At 43.0% G+C, this 22,566-nt stretch overlaps 1 protein-coding gene across 2 annotated transcripts in view; it reads left to right on the top strand.

Annotated features, from left to right (window-relative positions):
- The first annotated feature begins 12,192 nt into the window (after positions 1-12,192).
- TOX (thymocyte selection associated high mobility group box) overlaps positions 12,193-22,566 on the top strand; it is a 308,626-nt gene continuing 298,252 nt past the window's right edge. Inside the window, exon 1 of one of the 2 annotated variants that reach the window (XM_043601128.1) lies at positions 12,193-12,577. In XM_043601128.1, the coding sequence (XP_043457063.1) occupies positions 12,476-12,577 (102 nt within the window). In that variant the 5' untranslated portion in view covers positions 12,193-12,475. The remainder of the gene's footprint in view (positions 12,578-22,566) is intronic. The other variant, XM_043601129.1, reaches the window with a different exon arrangement.

The raw sequence follows: 22,566 nt of genomic DNA, 5'->3' as shown, positions 1-22,566 counted from the left end.
TATGTGTGCGTTATAAGTTTGAGTGACTGAAGAAATACAGGTAAGTGTAGCTGGTAGATGGTTGGAAATAGGCACCTGGGAGTCAGAAAACAGGAAAGAACGTTGATTTGACATAGATTAGAAAATAAGTTGTAGTTGGAGCTATGGAAGGAGATGGCCATCCAGCAGAGGGTATAGAAAAGCTTTTACAGACTTGGAGGCCAGCACTGTGTCTGGCATATACAAAGGACTCACTTTATTTGTTGAATGGATGACCAATTGAATGAGAAAACAGATGAATGTCTACCATTCCCTCCCGGAACATTCCTTCCTTGGAATTGAGGACTCCCCGTTCCCTTGATTTCTCTTAATTCCCTGTTTCTTGTCATACTGCTTTTTCTACCTGTTTTTTTTTTCTCTTCATGTGGATGCTCCCCAGTTATCCACAAAGACAAATATAAGGCAGGATCTCTTCACTTAAAGGCTTCACCATCTAACAAGGAACCAAATTTTAAAGCCCCAAGAAAGTCAAGAAATGTGAGAAATTAAGAGTGCCTGGGGAAATGGACAGGTATATATTCAATGGAGGCCTTAGAACAGTTTCAATAGAAAATATCTCAGGAATGGAAATCCAGATTGCTGTGGGTTGAAGAATAAATAGGAAGGTGAAGAGGGACAGACAAGGAATCATTTTAAGAAGCTTAGTAACAATAGGGTGGACGGAGATAGAGCTGTATCTGGAAGGGGGGCATTTCAAATGTTGTTTTGCTGAGGGAAAAGGGGTCTGGGCATGAAAGAGTTGAGTGTCCTTTCGATCAAGAACCCAACAAAACATAACAAATATTGTCTTTGACCTCAAGGAGCTAATTGTTTATTGTAGAAAGCAGATATGTGAATTGTCTGGGAAGGTAGAGTATGATAGATTTCATGACCCGCCTGTGCCAGCTGGAGGGTCTGAAATGCTGTCCTGAAGAGAATAACGATTCGATGCCTGATCTGAGTCTAAAAGAGAAATGGGAGCTTTTCGTGTAGATACCAAGGGAAGGGAATGCTGGGTAGAGGCAACAGTGGGAACAAAGGCACAGGAATATTAAAACCATAAATGTTACAAGTCATTTGTCATTTTCTCCCAGCCTGTGGAATGTATTTTCATTTCATTGGCAATGACTTCTGAAAAGCAAGGTTTTAATTTTCCTGAAATTCAATTTATCAAAGTACACTTTGTATCCTAAGGAAGCTTTGTTTGATCCAAGTCATGATTTTATCCTCTATTTTCTTGTATTATTTTTATAGTTTGAGCTCTTTAATTTGGGTCTATGCTCTGTTCAGAGTTAACTTTTGTATAGGGTGTGATGTAAGGGTTTATTTTTACACTAGGGTATCTAATTATTCCAGCAGAATTTGTTGAAAAAATATCATGTTTTCATTGCATTACCTTGTCACTTTTGTTTAAAATCAATTAACTATGTGTTTATGGGTCCATTTCCAGACTTTTGTTTTGTTCAATTTATTTATACGCCTATCATTATGCCAATATCATGTGGACTTCGCTATTGTAGTTTTTCTGTAAGTCTTAAAATCAAGTGGTGTAATTTTTCCAACTTAACTCTTTTTAAAAACTGTTTTGGTCATTTGCACTTCCATAAAAATGTTAAAATAAGTTTCTTATTTTCAACAAAAAAAGGCTAAACTTTTTATTGGGGTTTCATTGAATCTATAGATCATTTTGAGCAGAGTGATATCTTAACTATATTAAAGTCCTCATACTATGAACATAGTATAGCTCTCCATTTATTTAGGTCTGCTTTAATTTCACTCAGCACTGTTTTTGCAATTTTTGGTGCACAGGTTTTATATAGTTTGTGGGATTTATACCTAAGAATTTCATATTTTTTATCATAAATACTTTTTTAATGTCCAATTGTTTGCTGTTTGTATAAAGAAATAGATTTTTTTTTTCATACTGACCTGGTATCCTGCAACCTTGCCAAAGTTACTTATTACTTTTTTTATAGACTGTGATAAAGGACTACATCCAGAATATATAAAGAACTTCAGCAAATCAGTAATAAATGGACAAACACCCTGATCTTACAAAGGCAAAAGCTTTTAGCAAACTCTTTATCAAAGAAGATATACTAGTGACAAACATATGAAAAGATCATTAGTCATCAGCAAGATGTAAATTTAAAAGTATAAATATATAATTACAAATCCACTTGAATGGTTGACCTCAAAAAGATTAACAATGCCAAGTGTTGGTAAGGATTTATGGCAATCAAACCTCTTAGACTTTACTTGTAGGAATGAAATAGGGTACAGTCACTTCTGAAATCAAACTGGCAGCTTCTTATACATTGAAAAATGCATTTGCTACACAACCTAACTTTCACATCCCTGGATACTCACCCACAGAAAATGAAAACATATGTCCAGACAGGTATTTGTACTTGGATTTTCACAGCAGCCCTATTCCTTGTAGTTAAAACTGGATAAAGAAAACTGTCACATTCACAATGGAATATTACTCAGCAATAAAAAGGAGCAACATACTAATAGACATAACAATGTGGATGAATTTCAAACACATTACGATAAAGGAAAAAAATCAGACAGAAAAGACCACATAGTAAAAGATTCCACTTATATAACGTTCCAGAAAAAAACGAAACTACAGCAACAAAATCAGGTCAAGAGTTTCTTGGGGTCTGGGTTTGGGGGAAAGAATTGACTACAAAGGGACCCAAGGGGACTTTCTGAGCTGATGGAGATGTTCTGTATATGATTGTGGTGCTGCTTCACAAATTTCTGGAAACTCATCAAATATACATTTAAAATCAGTGGATTTTGGGGCGCCTGGATGGCTCAGTCAGTTAAGCATCCGACTTCAGCTCAGGTCATGATCTTGCGATCTGTGAGTTTGAGCCCTGCATCGGGCTCCGTGCTGACGGCTCAGAGCCTGCAGCCTGCTTCGGATTCTGTGTCTCCCTCTCTCTGACCCTCCCCCATTCATGCTCTGTCTCAAAAATAAATAAACGTTAAAAAATAAAATAAAATCAGTGGATTTTTTATTATACATAAGTTGTTCCTTGACGGATTGCTTCAAAAGAAATCCGGTGAATTTAAGTTATTAAGACTGTAAGACTGTATAATCCACTATCCGAGACTCTACAGGCCAAATGTGTTTTTGGTGGTGGTGTTTTTCAAATGTGTTTTGAAGTTCACAATTTGTGAAAAATTTGTGGAAGCTTATATAGTATATTACATAACCGTCCTTGATGCAGGGGTTGTTGTAGCATCTCATAATCAAACATAGTACTATTTCTGCAACAAAACATATTCCCAGAGTGGGATCAATACATTCTATAAAGAGCCTCTTGTCAGTTTAGAGGAGACGTTACCTCTAGATTTTGCTGCTAGAGGTATAATGAAACAACTTAGAGTTTTCAGAGCTTTTGGAGCTTCAGAATTGAGATTGAGGGGCTGTGGTCTTGTCCAAGCAGTTTGGTATTTGCTATTGTTTTGATTCAGAGGTTAGGCTAGAGGGGGGGAGATTCTGAGGCTGAGAAAACATGAGGCTGGAGAGACAGATCACAGAGGATCACAATAGTATTTTCCTGGGTATCGTGATATACTTACAGCTACTAAAATGGCACATTAATAACTCAGAAAAAGGAGGACCTGATCTGTCCTCCAGTAACAAACTCCTGTGGTTATTTATGAAAACCTTACTGTAATGGAAATAGTATGTGGAAATCCCATTGTCCATAAAATATTATAACACAAATATTTTTGTTATATTATGATTATATTATAATCATATAATTATAATATGATATTGATCAAATATCAAAGTCAAGTCACATAGTTAAGCCCTTCAAGACTCCTCAACCTCTTCAAGAGAAAGTTCCAGCCCTCAGACAAAGAGTTTTGGTGATCTAAACTCGCTCTCTAAGTTGCCTTGCTGTCCCTCCCTCTGTCCCCTACCCCCCATCTCGGCACCTCAAAAACGACTGCAAATACCCAATTGCTTGTGCTGGTTGTTCCCAAACTTGTCTTTGTCTTTAAAGCCTCTTTGACTTTGTTAACACTTTTCCCTCTGATTAAATGCTATTCCCTCCCTTCGTTCTCTGGGAAATTTCTATTCTAGAGGTTATACATGCTTATGGAGACCACACAGAAAACAAATGAGTAAAGCAGCCAAGGAAATGCAGGTGTAGAAGAGCAACAACACGCAACATATATGGTTATGTAAGACACCTAGCATAGAGAGGGCCCTTATAATGGTGTCCTTAATTAAGAATGATACTAGACCGTAATAATACAGATGAGGCAACACAGAATGCAATACTACTGGAACTCTTTCCCAACCTGTCACAATGAAGTTGGAAGTGTTTACACGTTATGACTGATATCTTGAGTTTTTGCCAGTAGCTTCCTAAATTAACTCTTTCTGAGACCAAGGGAAAATCTGCCAAGTTGTCTTCTTGGAAAGAGCACTGTGTAAGGAATTGATGATAGTTGAGGCCATCAGTCCTATTCAGAGAGATGCCATTTCTTCCCTCTAGGAGCTTATAATCAGCACCAAAGACAGGAATACAGACAGGCATAGTGGAGCACCATTAGGAACAGAATGGAAACATTAAAGCAGTCCATGGATAGTCAGGTAATTGCATTAGGTAAAGGTCAAGCATAAGTGGATTTGTAGTGGAAGGAAGCAGCGAGTACCTAATCAGGGCAGAGATCAGGAACTGCACGTGGAAACTGGGCAGGGCAAGGGTGAAAAATCACTTATCTAATCAACCCTGGAAGATTTCATGGGACGAGTGGGGGAAACAGTAGCAACCATCGGCCAGAGCGGGAGCTGAAGAGTCTCTTGCCGTCTTCAAAATGTGTGGTTTTTGAATTAGTGAATTGAAGGCTACACATTAAAATACACTATTATCAAGCAGGAAGGATTCCTTTTCTTTCATCTTCGGCTCTGACATCATCCTATAAGGCCGTCTTTATCGTGTGAGAGTGTCCTTTGACAAAAGTAACATTCTAAAAATGTATTAAATATTTTAACTCCACGTTAATTCTGAGTTTTAATATTTAATATTTAATTTAAATATCGTAATTCCTGGCTTTATAACGTGTCCTAGGTCGTGCCGGCAAAATCAGATGTTTGTTGCTTTTCCTTTGTGACCAAAGTCCTTGAAAATATTCAGGAACACTATCTACTGTGAAAGGAAGCAGTTTTTGACTTTCAAGAACTACGAGAGGTGTCTTGGTTCCCCTTCTGGATGAGCATCACTTTATGCTATCCAAAACGGATGAGCACAGAAACCTTTAGATCATTAGAGCTACGTTTGAACCCTCTGCCCACTGGATCACACGGAAGGAAGGTGTATTTCAAGAAGAGGGGTGTCAGTGGGTGCTTGGGTGACTTGAAAACTTTGATCGGGTGCAGAGATTTTAAAATCTCTCCTTTGGCAATACATTCAAGATCACTGGGGAAAATGCTTTTCATGTGTGACTAAATCCTTCACGCTCTAGGATTACATCGAATTTCTTATGCCGTATCTTCAGCATAGGTGTTCTCTCGTTTGAGAAAGAACTCTTGAGGTACACGATTTGAAGATATTGCATTGCCTCTCTAGTCAGGTCCTTTAATCTTTCTCAAAAGGTCTCATTTTTCCAATCCTTTAATCATCCCTGTGGTAAAAAACTAAGTGCGCATCCCTTTTTTCTCTCCCTCTGGACAGAGGTGCCGACCGGTCTAAGTCCGGCGGGTTGTATTTATACATTTTACGCCCAAGTGGTACCTTCCCTGTATAAACTGAGTGTTGCTGTCGACTCGTTGTGTCTTTCTGAAAACCAACGATCCCAAAACACGGCTATGAACACAGTTCAAAATCAGACACACAGTGTACAAGGAAACCAGAATCATCTTCCCTTTGTATTCCTCTGGCTCCCTTTTGGGCCTCACTTTCACGGGAATGTGGGAGCCCTGATTATCCATTTTCACCAAATAGCATTTACTGAGGCAGGCATATTAACTCAGGTAAAGCAAAATGACTGTTCCTTTCATCTCAGCAACTCCACACCTACTCACCTTCCAATTGACTTTTTATAGAATATTAGTTTGCATTAAAAAAAATCCATTTAATTGCATCGGAGAAACACTTCGCTGCCGCGCTCCAGGCCCATAGCATGTCACAGCTGCTCCTATTTAAGGCATAATTGTAGCCTCACTCTTCTACGAGGAACTAATTCTGATTTTGAAAGGATTTGTCCTCACAGTTTATCCTGATGAGAGAGGACCGGATTATTGCCGTGTGAAATAGCTGAATAGTCCTATTACAGCTATTATGCCACAAATGTTGTATATTGTTGAAGATCAAAGTACTGTACCGCACTCAATGGCAAGATGCACAAGCCTGGCCCACTTCCCATATTATGTAAAAAAACACTGCATTTTATGAGTCATTTAGTACCATGTGAGGTATCTGTGGACCCTCTGTCATCTCCCTCAAACTTTCCTCATCATTCAGAAATCCTTTATTTTCTGGTTGAAAGACTTACAATCTAGTCATTTCTCACTAGTCTCCCCAGGAAATAAACTTCAGTACTCTGTGTTCTCCCGTTGCATTATGTTATGCATTGCGTATCATTCTGCTTTACATTCAAATTACTTGAGACAACTCTTAAAGAACTGTGGACAATGGTACATTCCGACCGGTAAATTGAGAAAATGTAAACGTTTCCTATCAAAGCCATCAATGAGGTTCGCAGAGCCTTTAAGATGCGTGGGATTCAGCGTTGGTTAGGCCGTAAGGGCACAAACATGCCTATTTCACCCCATAATCTTGTTAGGAAGGTAAACCGGTAAACACATCATAACAAGATGCCTTATGAGAGAGGTGGCCCATACACAGGAGGTGTTCCAACGAATGGTATTTAAAAAGAGTGAGGTTTTCTTCTATGAGCGAGATTGAGGGGTCAGCCGTAACTGGAAATCTCACCCTTACGTTAGAGGAGGCCAGTGAAGGGCTGAATATTAATTTTGTTATAAAACGTGGCATGCTTTGATTTTAGTTTCAACATTTGGCATTTCAAAATAAATTCCTCTAGAAGATGTTTCATCCATATCACTAAGAGAGGGCTATTACCCTTAAAGAAAACTAACTCCAGAACTAACAAAAGATACCCCTCAAGAAATGCGGTTTTGCTGTTGTTGAATGAGAGTCTTATTTTTATAAGACTCTCATAAATCATGGACAGGATTAACTGTCTAGGGGATATTTATCCTAATGCATAACATTCTGTGTGTAGTTTGGGGACATTACTACAAGATTTAGGATTTACGTCCACAGTACAAAGAATCAGTAAACGTAAAATGTGGTCAATGGAAACAAGTGCAAATTTGAAAACACGACAATTATGAAACTGTAATTAAAATGAAGACGGGTAGTGTTGAGGGATCAAAATGAGATGCTAAGTGTGGTTTGTAATTAGTGGTTAGGGTTTCCAGTGGAACTTGTAAAACTAAGTAAGAAAGTGAAATTCAATGTAAAGAAATTAGGACTAGGTCCAGGACATGGTAGGCATTTCAGAAAGTGTAGCTATCGGTATTATTACATCAATCCTAGAAAGGAGCTATTGTATTTATAGACACACATTTTTTGATAAGGGGAGTTCCTAGTTCAGATGATCAAATTGCAATCTGGGTCTCTACAACAATTCATTTCTGTTTAGTTAGAATAATTGAGTCAATTGCCACACTGCAGATGACGGGGACCTGGAGGGGTGACCCTTTATGTTCCCTGGTGAGAGCCAACACAAAATAACAATCCAGCTAGGAAATGTACTCACTAAGATCTTGTGCTTTTCACATTCCCTCTGTGCCCATGTTTTCTTGCCTCCTAGACCAGTGGTTCTCTATCTTTCCTGAAAGTTAAAGCCCCTGGACAGGGGCTCCTGGGTGGCTTAGTGGGTTAAGCGTCCACTTCCGCTCAGATCCTGATTTTATGGTTCCCGAGATAGAGCCTGGATGTTAGATCAAGCCCTGCATCAGGCTCTCTGCTGTCAGTTTCCGAGTTCCAAGCCCTCGGATCCTCTGTCCCCATCTCTCTCTGCCCCTTCCCTGCTCTTGCTCTCTCTCAAAAATAAACATTTTAAAAACTCCTATGCCCTGTGGAATGCCTGGGTGGCTCAGCTGCTTAAGCATCTGACTTCAGCTCAAGTCATGATCTCCCAGTTCCAGGGTTGGAGTCCCACATGGGGCTCTGTGCTGACAGCTCAGAGCCTGCAGCCTGCTTCGGATTCTGTGTCTCCCTCCATCTCTCTCTCTCTCTGCCCCTCCCCTGCTCATGCTCTGTCTCTCTCTCTCTCTCAAAAATTAATAAAACACTAAAAAAAAATTTTTTTTAATAAAAAACTCCTATGCCCTAAATAGATTGAACCAGAACCTATGGGGGAGGAGCCCAGGCATGAGTATTTTTCAAAGCTTCTAGGGTGATTCCACTGACAGGGCTAAGTTGGAAATACTACTCTAGAAGACTTAAACACATCTAAAGTAGAATCTCTTTTAAGTAATTTGTTTTTCTATGTCAACCTATACACAATACATAGCATAGTGCTTTGCTCTGCTTACAGGCTTGTTGAATAATGTACAAACAAATGGATGGACAAAATAAATTAGTAAACGTTGCCATGATACAGAGTTTAATGTCCTAGAAATTGAAAAATAATATAACGCCTCTCCACTATTGTATCTCCCAAATCAATAAGATTTACTCACGGGTTTAGCTATTTAACTTCCCCTAATTTTTTCTTGGGAGAACTGCTCCCATTCGATATCTGATAGGCCTTGGGTAGAGCATTAAAAAGAGAGTTTTGTTTTTTGTTTTTAAGATCACACTGAGATGATCTTCACAGTCTTCTCTCCATGTATGAACGATTGGAGTTAAGAGACTTTTTTTTCTTTTTTGTAACCAACAGCTCCCATTTCTACCTGAGTTGGGAAAACGCAAGCAGTTCTGTCACACCAGCCGAGCTACCATTTAACTCCATTCTGACGGCACCTACCTGGACACAGATTCAGATCCCACAGGCTCAGGGCTCAACTGCCTATACTGTCCCGACCACTTGAGATGCCCACTGCAAGCCTATGCTTCTGACAGATCAGCCATCAATCAGAGTTTCCCCATGACCCCCCTCCTCGGGTGTGATTAATTTATTAGAGTGGCTCATACGACTCCAGAAAACAGTTTACTTACTGTTTACCGATTTATCATGAAAGGATATCATGGAGGATGCAGTTGAACATCCAGATGGAAGGGAAGGAGATGTGAGAAAAGGTATGGGGATTCCATGTTGTGTCCTGGCACACCACTCTCCCTCATTTCCATGTGGTCATCAACCCAGAAGCTCTATGAATCCTGAACTTTCGGGATTTTTTTTTTTAATTTTTTTTTTTAACGTTTATTTATTTTTGAGACAGACAGAGACAGAGCATGAATGGGGAAGGGGCAGAGAGAGAGGGAGACACAGAATCGGAAGCAGGCTCCAGGCTCTGAGCCATCAGCTCAGAGCCCGACGCGGGGCTCGAGCTCACGGACCATGAGATCGTGACCTGAGCTGAAGTCGGAGGCTTAACCGACTGAGCCACCCAGGCGCCCCCTGAACTTTCGGGATTTTTATGGAGACTTCATCATGTAGGCACGATTGATCATGGCCCCCATTTTCGTTCCCATCCTCCGTGAAGTTGACCTTCATGGTCTACTCTCCATGTCTGAGTAGTTGGAGTTAAGAGCTTTTGTATTCAAGAGTTCACTTTCCCGCCCCTCACACCACACCATGCACGGACATATCACTTTGACTCCACTGACTGCACATGGAAGAAACTGGGCCCAAACTGGATAGAGGGACACAGTTCCCATGCATTTGGGTTTTCCCTCACAAGGCAGAGGAAAGTAGTAGGTCTACAGACATCACTGTCTTCCCTAGGTGTCAGGATGTTGACAATGATATTGTTCCTGCCCTGAACCATTTCATCTTCCTGATGCTCACAGAGCCATCAAACAGGCATCGATTATGGATTCTAAGGAAGTTTGTAGAATTTTGAAATAATGTAGTAGGTTGGTAATAAATGCTGAACTGATGACAGAAATTGAAGTTTGGAAATATTTAATGTCAACCCAAAAGCTTTTTTTTAACTTGTGGAAATACATATATATAAGCATATTTTAGCATCTACAATTGAATTTGAACATTGACATTACAAAACACAAAACCTCATCGAAATTTTATTATAAAGACCTTTATTAAGAGGAGAAACATTTTCTGTTTCTTACTTTCATTTTGTACCTTGAAGGACCTGTAAATGTGGAGGTTCTTCTGAATCCAGAGGAGAGGAATTCTTTTTTTCTTACTGCTCTCTCCCCTATGCAATTTCCACCATGTCAATCTTGAGATATGGAAAAGGCTGGGTTTTTGCTACTTCTAAAAATGATGGCGAGAAGAAAGAAAACAATGGTTTAAGGGCGGGGGGGGGGGGGGTGGTGGAAAGATGCAAAAACTACAAAGCAATGTTTAGCAAAAGGTTCCTGAAAAGCCACGCATAGACGCCCAACGATGTTATCGTTTCTTACACTTTCTTCATAGATTTTCTTCCAGCTCTCTCTGATTGTACCTGACAGGTGCTCTCAATTGCAGAGGAAGCGACATAGCTGTGAGAAAGTTGCACGGAGCAGTTGGCAATCAACATGCACTGTAAAGTTGTGTGGAGTGGGAAAATGTTCTTAGCATCCTCCTTGGCGCCAGAAACAAGCGGAACGAAGTACTTCCAGGCTCCCTTTGTGGGGTCTTGGGCCCTAGTGTGCAGGGGTGCTTCCTCCCGGGAAGGTAAATATAACCCTCTCCTGCCTGGACTTCCCACCAAGGACAGAGCCTCAGGGATGAATCTGTTGGCCTACAGCCAAGACTTACCTATTTCCCCACCCCCGTCATCTGGAAAAACGAAGTTGCAAGTTCCTGTGTTTTAGAGGTAAGGAGGGAAACCATGATTGGTGATTTCCTCCCCGCACTTACCTACCCGAGGAAGGGGGAGGCTGATTCCAGGCGTTCTGTGCCTCTCCAAGAGCATCACTGGGCTTCCAATGTTAAGAGACAAGAATCTCACCGGGGCAACTACCAAGCCCACGTGTTTTCCCTCTAGCCTGATCGTGTGTGCTGATGACCGTTTCCCTATTTACACTTTGACTTACCCCTGTGGTCTTCTTAAAGTTTCTCAGGTAGCCCTAGCCTTGCAAACCTTCCAGTGGGGCACAGATCTTTGGGAGGTGAGGGCTGCAGGCAGAAGGGAGCAACAGAAAGGAGACTCCTAAGCCCATTCACACCCTGCAGTCCTTTCCTGTCCCTAGCCCAGTAGCCCATTACAGCGCACGGATGATTCGCGCTCCCTGCGGGTTCCTGGTCCCCAGGACCGGCGCTGCGTGTTATAGTCACCACCACCAGGGGCTGGGAGAAGGGTGGGGGCGCAGAGACAGGAGTGGGGAAGGCCACGCAAGGGGAGGTGGCGGATGCAGAGAAAGAGGTGGGGACCGCCGCGTAGCGGGCGGTGGGAGCGGGGTGGGGCCAGGGCGGGCCCGGGGGCGGGGCTGCGGGGCGGGGTGCGCCACAGCGCCCCCTTGCTGCGCGCTCCCCGCCGTGCCCCGGGGCGGCCGGTGGCTAGGGCTCCGCAGCCCCTTTGTGTGCGACGCGCTGGCCGAGAGGAGCGCGGCTCGGGCACGGCGGAGGCTCGGCGGGGTCCCGCCGCCCCGGCCCGGTCCCGGCCGCGCTCTCCTCCTCCTTCTCCGCTCCTCCCTCCTCCGGCCCCCGGCCCCCAGCCCCACGCCGCAGCCATTGGGCCGCGAGCAGCCCCGCGTCCTGCCGCGCACCCTACCCCGCCCGGCCCGGGGCGTTCACCCCCTCCCCCCCCACTCCCGCCCTGTCCCCTCTTCATTCCTCCCCCCCATCCCAGGCCTCCAAGGTGGAGAAAATAAACTAAAAGCAGAGCAACTCAGAGACTCCAATAAAACGCCCAGGACCTAGAGCCCGAGCGCGAGCGCGTGTGCCGGGCGGCGAGGGGCGCGGGAGGCGGGGATGGGGGGGGCGGGCGGGGGGACAATGAGCGCATGAAGTTACCTGCCCGGCGGCGGCGGCGGTGGCGGCGGCGGCGGTGGTGGCGGCGGGGCCGGGAGGCGGCGGCGGAGCAGGCTGCGCGCTCGGCGCCGACGGGTGCGCGCCGCGGCTTGGGGGAGAGTTGAGCGCTTTTCCCCCCTCTTTTTTTTTTTCTTTTTTTTTTTTTCTCCTCTTCTTCTTAAACAAACCACAAACGGATGTGAGGGAAGGAAGGTGTTTCTTTTACTCCTGAGTCCAGACACCTCTCTCTGTTCCGTCTAAGCTTGTTTTGCTGAACACTTTTTTTAAAAAAAGGAAAAGAAAAGGAGTTGCTTGATGTGAGAGTGAAATGGACGTAAGATTTTATCCACCTCCAGCCCAGCCCGCCGCTGCGCCCGACGCTCCCTGTCTGGGACCTTCTCCCTGCCTGGACCCCTACTATTGCAACAAGGTGAACGCTCTGCTTTTGTTTCCACCGTGTTCTTGCTGCTTGATCCCGGGAGGGGGGCGGCGGCGGCGGCGGCGGGCCGGCTCGGCTGCCGGGGCCGGTCGGCGGAGGCCGGTCCCGGGCGCGCTCGGCTCGCAGCCCGCTACAGCCCTGCGTGCGCTTGGGTAGCAAATACTGTGCAGCACAGCTCCGGGGGTTTGCCAAACACCGCGATTGTGCGGAAAGTGACACGATTTGCTCGGATTCTTTCCTTCCTGCTGTTCGCGACTGAGGCTCCCTGCCTAGGTTTGCCGGGGGGCGTTTAAAAAAAAAAATTAAGAGAAAACCACGGAATACTTTGGGGGTGTGTCTGGGGTCCGGGAACGGAGGCAGAGAGTAAGAGAACTCAGTTTATTTTCTAGTTTCCCCTTCTCCCTCCCGCCCTCTCTTGGGCTGCGGGGACTCGTGGCACCGCTTCCCTGCCCGGGATTAGTTGCCAGGGGAGCAGCCGGGAGTCGGGGTGCAGGGACCAGGGAGACGCCTCCGCCCCCCACGGGGAAAATTGCTCCACAAGTCTTTTGTTTTCCTAAACCCTTTCGGGCGGCCGAGCCCGGTGTTCGGACGCCGGTCTGCGGGCCGGGGTGCAGGGTGCAGCGGGGTAACAGGGTTTGGGGGACAGCTCCCGCTTTGGGGGGGGGGGGTGGCGGCGCGCGCGGTAATTGCAAGTTTGTTAGAAGCCGGGCTAGCGCGTTGAGTTCGCGTCCCAAGCTCCCGCACTCCTCACGGGGCTGGAGCAGGGTCCCGGTCTGGGCTGTACGCGCCAGCCCGGTGACCCCAGGTGCCAAGGCCGCGGGGGACCCGGGCGCGGCTAACTGGGCGGTTGGCCCGGGGCGAGGCGGGGGTTGGGGGGGGGGGCGCCGGCAGAGCTACGGCGGAGCCCCGTTTGTCCCATAGAATGGTCAGGGGATAGGAAGGGAGGGGGTTATCCTCGAGGCTTCTCCAACTCTCGGCCCCGAGAGGGAGGACGCGCAGGGACCGGTTTCCCGAGAGCGGCCGCAGGGCCACGGCTGTCCTCGCCTCGGGCTCATTGGACGTGTGTTAAGCGGTCCCGCCGGGTGAACGTCGGCGGGGAGGAGTGAGCTCTCGGAGACACGGCGCGAGTGGTTTAGACGCCCAGCTCCCGCTCAACCTGCCTGATACTCTATCTCCTGCAAGCAATTCCATGCTGGCCCCTCGGTGAATTCCACTGTGTAAATCCTTGGGACTTCTAGTATTTGCCTGGTAGCGAGGCATCATCAAACAGCTTTCTTACGTGATACAGAGGTATTTAGCGCGCTGCATCCTTAGCCCCCGGGGCTCTCCACCACGCAACCGCCTCGCAGCTCCGCGTCTTGGTCAGTCGAGACACACACACACACACACACACACACACACACAACTGTGACTTAAGTGAGCCGCAGATACCACTCCGTGCTGAAGCTCCTTGATGTTGTGTAAGGCTCAGTAAAAGGGATGGAAATGTATGCCGATGATGGATAGGGAAGTTTGGAACGAAGGAAATCTAGTCTTGGGCAAGGCAGAAAGGCATTTTATCACACAGAGAGAGCTCTTTAGCTAGGAACAGGTTGGAAAGCTCCGGTAACTTTGACAAGAGAAGTTTGTGTGAAGTTTCATTATTTGTCAGTTGCCTAGTTCTCCCATTCTAGAATCTGTTTTGCCTTTTTATAAGCAAGTATTTTGTGTTTGTAAAGTTCTATGTGGCTCATAAACTATCACTAACACTAATAAAAATAATAAAGTAGCAGACCTATCCTGGATCGTAAACACATATTCCACAGTTGTAACCAGAACCAAAAGGTCAGAACCGTTTTGGCGATGAAACTGGACAAATCTTATTAAATTTATGGTGATTTTAGGCTCCAAAAAGAAGGCAACGACTTGGATACACATTTCACTCGTCATTCTTGTGATAGTAGGGTCAGATTTAATTTAAAAGTTAAATGCTTTGGAAAATCAAGAATTACTTCAATCTATTAAATCATTTTCCAATTAAGTGCTTTAAATAATTTTCGTGGGTTGTGCTGTGAATTGAATAAATTGATTTGCAAAGTCTTCAGAATTTCTTTACTAGCTCATTGAAGTTCCTTTTAAGTCCCCCCGTGTATGAGGAGCAAACTGTTCTTTTTAAATGCAAATTAGCCACCCTTTCTATAGGCCTGTTGCAAGTCTTCTATTTAACTTATCCAGGGAATAATGGATTTTTAAAGATGCAAAGTCATGATATACTTCTAATAGTAGGAAGAGACTTCATGGAAATGCTTCTCCAAGAATGCCTTCCCCTGCCTTTCTCTGTACAGCAGTCTATCAAATATATTTGTCACTGATCCCCGATTATATCAAATATACCGAGTAGGTTTGCTAGGCCCCAGAAAACCCAGACACTAATTTTTTTCTACTCCATCATGATTAACACTGATACACAATTTCTGTCCACCCCCGCTATTTTCGTTGCTTAGAATGTAGTCAACTAGCATTCATTTTCTGCGATGACTCAAGTGAATTTGCAGGGATAGGGAAGATGGACAGAAGTTTGGAAGATGTGAAATCAGAAATCTGTATCGACGTTTAGTAAAAATAAGTTGGATCAGCCTTCCCTCTGAGAGCCAAGACTGCAAAGTAAACCTTGTGTCTTTCAGAGGTGTAATGAATATGCAGTTTATTACAAGAAGCAGTCACTTTGTGAGGTTATTTGTTTTTAATAGGGTGATAAGATCATAAATTAATAATTATCTTTATTTTAAATCTGCCAACACTTTTGCAGTTAAAGTCGGTGTGCTAATAAATCCCAGCGGAACCAATATCTGTGTGCGGTTCAGAACCATGCAGTTGTGGCTATAGTTTTCCCACTGACGTTTTTTCAATGTTAGAAGAGACCCTAATCCACAAAATGAATATCCTCTTCCTGAAGCTTCTCTAAACTAAAAGGGGGTTGTGTTACCCTGCTGACACTCTCCGGCACTGCATTGCCAAAACACTACTTACATTTTTCAGTCCATAAACTCCGTGGGAGGAATTTTTTTGGAAACAGTTTAATCTACCATTGCTCTATTGTAAGAGCACATTACGTTATGCACACATCACTATGCAAACTGGCCTCCATTTTCACATAGCCCATTGCGGGAGAAAAGTGAGAACAATGCGGGCGATGTTGGTTATGGCAACGGTGTGAGGCATCTCTTCTACAAACAGCCAGAATGGATGGCATGTTGCTGTATATAGGTCAGCCTTTGAAACAGCAGCGTAGCTCCTAGACTGGACACGAACATGCAGGCTGAAAGTGACAGGGTTCACCTCCTGAAACTTAAAGCTTGGTTACATTTCAGACATTGAGAGATGGCACCATAGTCGCGTTTCATCTAATTAAGACTATTTTAAGTAACATTGTATCCCTTAATTGAAATTAGATTAAAGGAGCTCACGATTGGAGTGCAGCAGTAAAATATAGTCCTATTTTTTGTCCTAGTTGAAGACGTCAGAGCATGCGTTTGAATCTAAACCTACGGAGTAATAACAGTCCCTTTCAGTTTCTTAGTGCAGTGTCATTTGTAAAGATTGTTTTCACTGATTGTATGCTAAATTGGGACAAAGGAGTGGCACTTTTTCATTTTTACAATGATGTGATGTGTTCAGTTACTGCTCAGTATCTGCCCACATAAGGAGCGTTAATACAATGATGTTATGACATGGCTAATCACAGAGATGCTGACCTCTGCCAGCAGTGGGAGAGGAAATAATGATCTTCACTCTTCTCAGTGGTTGCTTTTGTGGAATAGGGTCCTGAATCTTTCTTTGGTTGGTTTAGACACAGGGAAGTCCAAGATACAAACCCATGCTTAATGCTGGTTATATACAGAGTGAAGAATAATGGCCGTTGGGGATTGTTGGGCTTTTGTCATTGAAATGAGGAAGGACAGTGTATAATCTTTCCCTATAAACATAGGAAGAAGGACCTATGTGTGATGAACTCAGCGTTGAAATGTCAGCACTAACATTAAACACTTGAGAACTTTTGAGAAAAACAGGATTCATTATTGTCTCTGCAGAATCTCCTTTGAGCTTATTTTCTTATTTAGTTCGAGCGTTATGGGTTGTACTTTAACGTGACAAAGCGCATCACATCTAAAATACCGGATAGGCAAACAATGAAGGCGGAGTCATTATTCCTACTTTAATTAATAAATGTAAGAAAAAAGAGGAGGATGGGAGAAGGAGAAGGAGGAGGAGGAGGAAGGGGAGGGTTATAAGCAATTTAGAGCATCATGCTTGATTAGTTCTCTGTCTACCTCCATAACTTCCAGGACTTTAGGAAATTCATAGCTGATACTTAGGACGTCATTAGTGTGATTAAAACTCCCCTGGGGATTTTATTGGCTGGATCTTTCTTAAGTTTTGAGGTCTTTAAATATGTTTCAAATAAATTTTGTATGGGTAAGAAAGAGCATGAAACAAACCGTCATATGGTTTTGGCCACTAAATCAGATCTACAGAAACCTCAAATGTAGCTGTCTTGACTTTGTGGGATATTTCGCTGTCACAAATTCCAATTTTAAATGTCCACCCAGAAATTATAGTTACGAGTTTTAGAGAGATCAAATGCTATTTTTTAAAGTTTATTTATTCATTTTGAGGCATGGGGGAGATGGCAGTGAGGGGGGGCGGGGAGAATCCCAAGCAGGCTCCAGGCTCAGTGTGGAGCTCAGCACAGTGCTTGATCCCACGACTGTGAGATCATGACCTGAGCCAAAATCAAGAGTCAGACACTTAGCCGACTGAGGTACCCAGGCACCCCTCAAATGCTGTTTTTTAACATAGCTTACATGGCTTAGTATTCTCACAGTTTGTCATGTATTTTTAAAGTTACTGAATGATGATATTAACAATCATTTTAATATTTTCCTTAGGAAGACTAAGCTGATATTTAAGTATTATCTAATAGGCTGCTTATCGTAGATCTTTTTGAAATGATGTGATTGCAAGGGATGTGAGAACAGGAAAGAAGTGAGGTACTTGAACCTGGAAGAAGTAGGGGAAAGTTCCCAGTTCCACAGTGGCTTCCTTGGACCCCAAACTGGGTCTCACATACCGGTTCTGATGTGTGGAACTATTTTTGTGATCATACTTTTTTGTGGTGGGCTCGGTTCAAGAGAGGGATGACTTAGAGAATTGGAGGGAAATCTTATTGAGCTATGAAGGATGATTTACTCTAGGATTTTCCAACATTTTGCTAGGATACGAGAAAGTGGAAAACACCCTGGGGATAGTTCTCAACTAGTGGCGATCCTTCCTGTACTGTTTAGAAGAAGGCTGCCCTCAGGGCAGGTCAGTCTGTGTGACTTGTGCCTCTTCCCTCCTTCCCCCTCACCTCTTCCCAAACATCTCCAATCCTGGAACAGCCTGTCACGCTTGCTTCACTCTGCCCTAATCTTAAATTGAACCTGGGAGATCTGTACTTTCTAAGGTGAACTCTTCTCCCCCTCCTCAGGAACATGGCCCCCCATGGCGGTCATCTTGTTGAGCAAGTCCCCTTTTCTGTTTGCCATGCCTGTTATCATTATCATGTTAACTTATCCATTCTTCCTCCAGTACCTGACCATATTTTCTGATTAAGGAAATGGGAATCTGCCAGTCTTCAGGCTCCTGTCCACTTTTTAAAATCCCAAATTAGGCTAGTCTCCTTTTCTCCATTTCCCCATCTGAGTGAATATGACATAGGGTCATACAATAATAGACCAAGGAAACTTAGATAGGATGCTGTGAGGGAAAATAACTATGGTGGTTATTTCTAAGCTCTCAGAGTTTTCTCCTTTCCCCTTCCCCCCACCCCCACGTTTTAAACACAGTGTATTTAGAGCATGGAAACGGCTCCTGGACACATACCTTTCAGTGGGAAATCTTACTTAGATTGTGAAATATGAAATATGAAAGTGGTACTGTGGTCTCCTGATTTTTAGTTGGCATGCAGTAAGTTAGGTGAGTTATACTTACAGAAAGTAAATGGGTTGACAAGACTTATGTGTTCCCATCAGAATACGCATAGAGAATTAAAATGGGAATAGCTGGACAAGCAGAACTTACTTAATCAAATTTAGATAACTTCTCCTACATTTTAGCTATCAGAATGTGAATCTCAAGGTTTCTGGGAAGTCATAACACAGAATATTTACGTTGCATCTCAATAAAAATAACATGTAATGATTATGACTTGATTCAGTGCTGTTTTAACAATTCCATTTGAAAAATATTATCAATTGTTTAAGTTAAAACTAACATTGGATACAACCACATCCCCAAATCTAAAATGCATACCTTGAGGAGAACACAAGATTGTAGTAAACCGTAGTTAATAAATACTGTGGCCCCAACTATACAGTCCTTGCCTTCCAGAAGCTTCCATGTGAAGAATCCAAATGCTTGAATGTCACTTGGTTTGTTTAAAGTGAACTTAAGCAAAAGTTAAACATGGGAATATTTACCCCTTCCAACGTGAAAGATAACTTTCTTGCCTGTTCTTTACTTCCACTTTGGTGTCATTGATACAGGGTTTTTCAATTGATCGCTTTCTTTGAAGGCGCACTTCTCAGAGTCAGATGGCCTGTGGTCTCCATTCGTTGATGGGACCAGCAGTCGATACTGAGTTGTGTTAAATGGACTGTCCGTGAGGAAGCTGGAGTGCCAAGACGATACAGCTCACATCTGCCCTAATGAATTTGAGAATTTTTTGTTTTAAACCACACATGCCAAGTTTCATCCCGAAGAGCAATTTCTCATTAAAAACTGTTGAGTTACAAACTGCTTAGAAATGTGGTTTATAATGGAAGTGCCAGCAGACTGTTAATTATAGCACTTCTTCTGTAATACTTTGAGACATGGAATTCACATTAACCTGAATGAGCTTTCCTAGTTATAACATATTTCTCCCTATAGCATTCATTTTGAAAATGGGAACATTATATTGCTCTGTGCTTGGATGTTCATGGTGCAGCGGAAAAGACCAGAAGGAGGAAAATCCCAGAAGGAAACCCCCCTGCTCTTTCATGACAGGAAGTACCGATATTTTTCCAGACCTCTAGAGTTTGATCTATGGAAAGTTTGCCCTACTTGATGAACAATTTTAAAGCGAACTTTTAAGAGCTATCTTCAGATTTCCATTTTCCTCAAGAAAAATCATCGTTTATACATATTTATAATACCAAAGGTCATGAAACCAGTTTTCCTGTTAATGCTTTTCTGTTTGTCCATTTTTCACTTTGGGGTTTTAAATGCTTCTGCGTTAGCCAAGTATTTATTGGTTTTCATTCCTGAGTTATGTGCTTTTATGAAATTCTTGAAAGGAGCTCCTAATTAAAGTAAGGCCATGGTTGGTTGATAAGAAGCTTTGCTGGTGGCCAAGAAAATATAAAGTATTTTGAGTTACTACGTAGACCTACAAATGATATGTATCTGATCCACACCAATGACAATGTGAGCCTTCTACATAAAATACCTTTCCATTGAAGGCTTTGAGAACCTATTTGGAGGTTACCTACCCAGGAAAATCGGTGTGTGTGTGTGTGTGTGTGTGTGTGTGTGTGTGTGTGTGTATGTGTGTGGTTGGGTGAGTGTGTGTTTTTATGTGTTTCTAATGTTCTGGATATATTTCTGGCCGTAAATGCATAGGAATTTATCCTAACTGGCAGAATCTGTCATTGTGTGCACAATAACAACAAGGGAAATCATACTAGCTAATAGGAATGCCTCATTACCACTCCATTTTAAGAAACTTCGCCGTATTTCACGAGAGAAGATATTTTCCAATGCCAGGGCTTTAATTAGGCATATTACAACCTGATAGGATTGAGGAACTAGATCTTTCTGAGGAAAACCATAGGCCTCTATGAGGAAAAGACTCCTTTTTGTTCAAGATTTGAGATAAAAACTGAGGGCCCTTAAACCTGTGTTGACTTACTCCCCAGGCAAAATAAATACAAGCATGAAAAGGACCCGATCCCTCCCCCTCTGTTTTCTGTTCTCTTTAGAAGCCTGACTTCCTTGTGTCTGGTAAAAGTTCTGACACCACCAAAACCTTTAATCCACCTGTGTCCCAATCTGCCATGTAACCACTAGAGAAAATAATTTATATTTGTATCAAGGAAGCCTTATGAGAATTAAGGAGTCAACAGAGGCAGATTATTTTGAAATCCTGCAGTGAAAGACGTTCAAAACTTCAAACAAAGGTAGACCTTAGAAAAATACTGTGTTCTCGGCCCGCTTCTTGTATTTCTGCTACTCTAGTGAAATCAGTGTGTTTTCCAAAGTTGTAGAGAAGTGATTCCTTCAGCAGGGGAGTGAAAAAGGTAACCTTTGTTGAGGTTCACAGGTGAATTGGGGAAAGTGGAACTTGTGTGGATGAGTCTGTACTCCCCCTCTTTTATATATTGATACGTCCCTCCCCCCACCCCCAGGGGCCTCCTGCTCCCTCTCCACGATGGGAGTCTATACTGCACCTAGTGGGAGAAGCTTCAGGTGGGAGCTGTTGCAGGGTAAGAAGGTAAGGCAAAAGTTGAATACCACAGCTGCAGAAGGGAATGTCCGCTTTCAGTTCCTGACTTCAGGAAAGCAAGGTGCCCCCCCACCACCTTCTTCTGATATATGGGTCAGAGATGCAAAATGCAATGTACAAGATAAATTAACGCACCGACCAACCGGGTCTAAAGATAGTCCAATTACACTGAAAACGTATCTGTGCACCACCTGATTTTCTCAAGTCTTTCAACTCGATTAAATGGTTAATTAAAAAAAAAAAAAGATGGGTAAAGTGTAAAGTGTGGTATGCATTGGCGTCTTCTTGCATGTAAAAAAACCCAGCTCTTCTTTTCTACGCCAATATGCCTCAGCCCCAAATGCCAGCAACAATTGTATAAAGAGAAATGTTACTAATAAAGAGTCAGGATAACCTTTCAACAAAAAGTATATTTTATCATTTGGCAGATACAGTCATGAACATTAATCATAGAAACCTGCAGATAGTAGAAGCTTAATATCAAAGCTAATGATTTATTTTATGTTAATGACTTTCTGCCAGGGCATAAAAGACTGTTCATAATGGACTCTCCACGCTATGTTCAGTTACTAAGGCTAATGGGATAATCTTTTCTCTCCCCAAATTAAGCTTTTTGAAATAAATTATGCTGTTACTTTTCAAGGTAACTCTCAAAAATTTACTGCAAAACTAATCTTTTAAGAACTGCTTAAAGAAATAAAGAGGAAGAAAAATCCCAAAGCAGCTTTTCTAGTTCATGAGCAGTTTTACTTAATTAGAGACAGAAAGTTTGCATGTATGCTAATATCCCTGAACTTGTAATGCCACATAGTTTTAAAGTCAGCCTTCAGTGACTGCCACTACCTGCCTTTTGAGATTCAGCCCCTGTGGGTGCCTCCCACAACAGAACACGTTTTCCTTACTGGCCAATAATGAGCTGAATGGTAGTGAGACCTAGAGTTGGTCGCTAGGAAGTTTTAAAAATCATGTTTACAATTAGTTACAACCAACATTATATTTCAATAAGAGATAATTTGCCTACTAAAGTTCACATAATGTGCTAATCATGTCTAGTGGTTAATAAAGGCCTCCTACCTCACTCCCCTGATGGCTATAAAAGGCTATTATATTCATGGCAGCATTTCAGGTACAGCTGCTGTGTGTTAATAATGCATCATTGTCCCACTAATCAACACACCAAAGGTCAGCACCCCTAAGCACCTCAACCACCTAATCTCTTTCCAAAATATTTATTAACACCTTAAAAGCGTATCTGTTCATTTTCCTTAGCCTCGAGCCAGTTAATTCCACTCCAAGCTACTTGTGTGATCAAGGTTTTGTAACCTAAGCGAGGTCACAGAGGAGAGGAATACATACATATTCACGCTAATTTTCTCCCATAAACATGTGCCCCATTTTCAGTCATTGACTGAAT

The sequence above is a fragment of the Prionailurus bengalensis genome, chromosome F2 (genome assembly GCF_016509475.1).
Source record: "Prionailurus bengalensis isolate Pbe53 chromosome F2, Fcat_Pben_1.1_paternal_pri, whole genome shotgun sequence".
Taxonomy (NCBI): Eukaryota; Metazoa; Chordata; class Mammalia; order Carnivora; family Felidae; genus Prionailurus; species Prionailurus bengalensis.
This window is presented reverse-complemented; position numbering and strand designations above follow the sequence as displayed.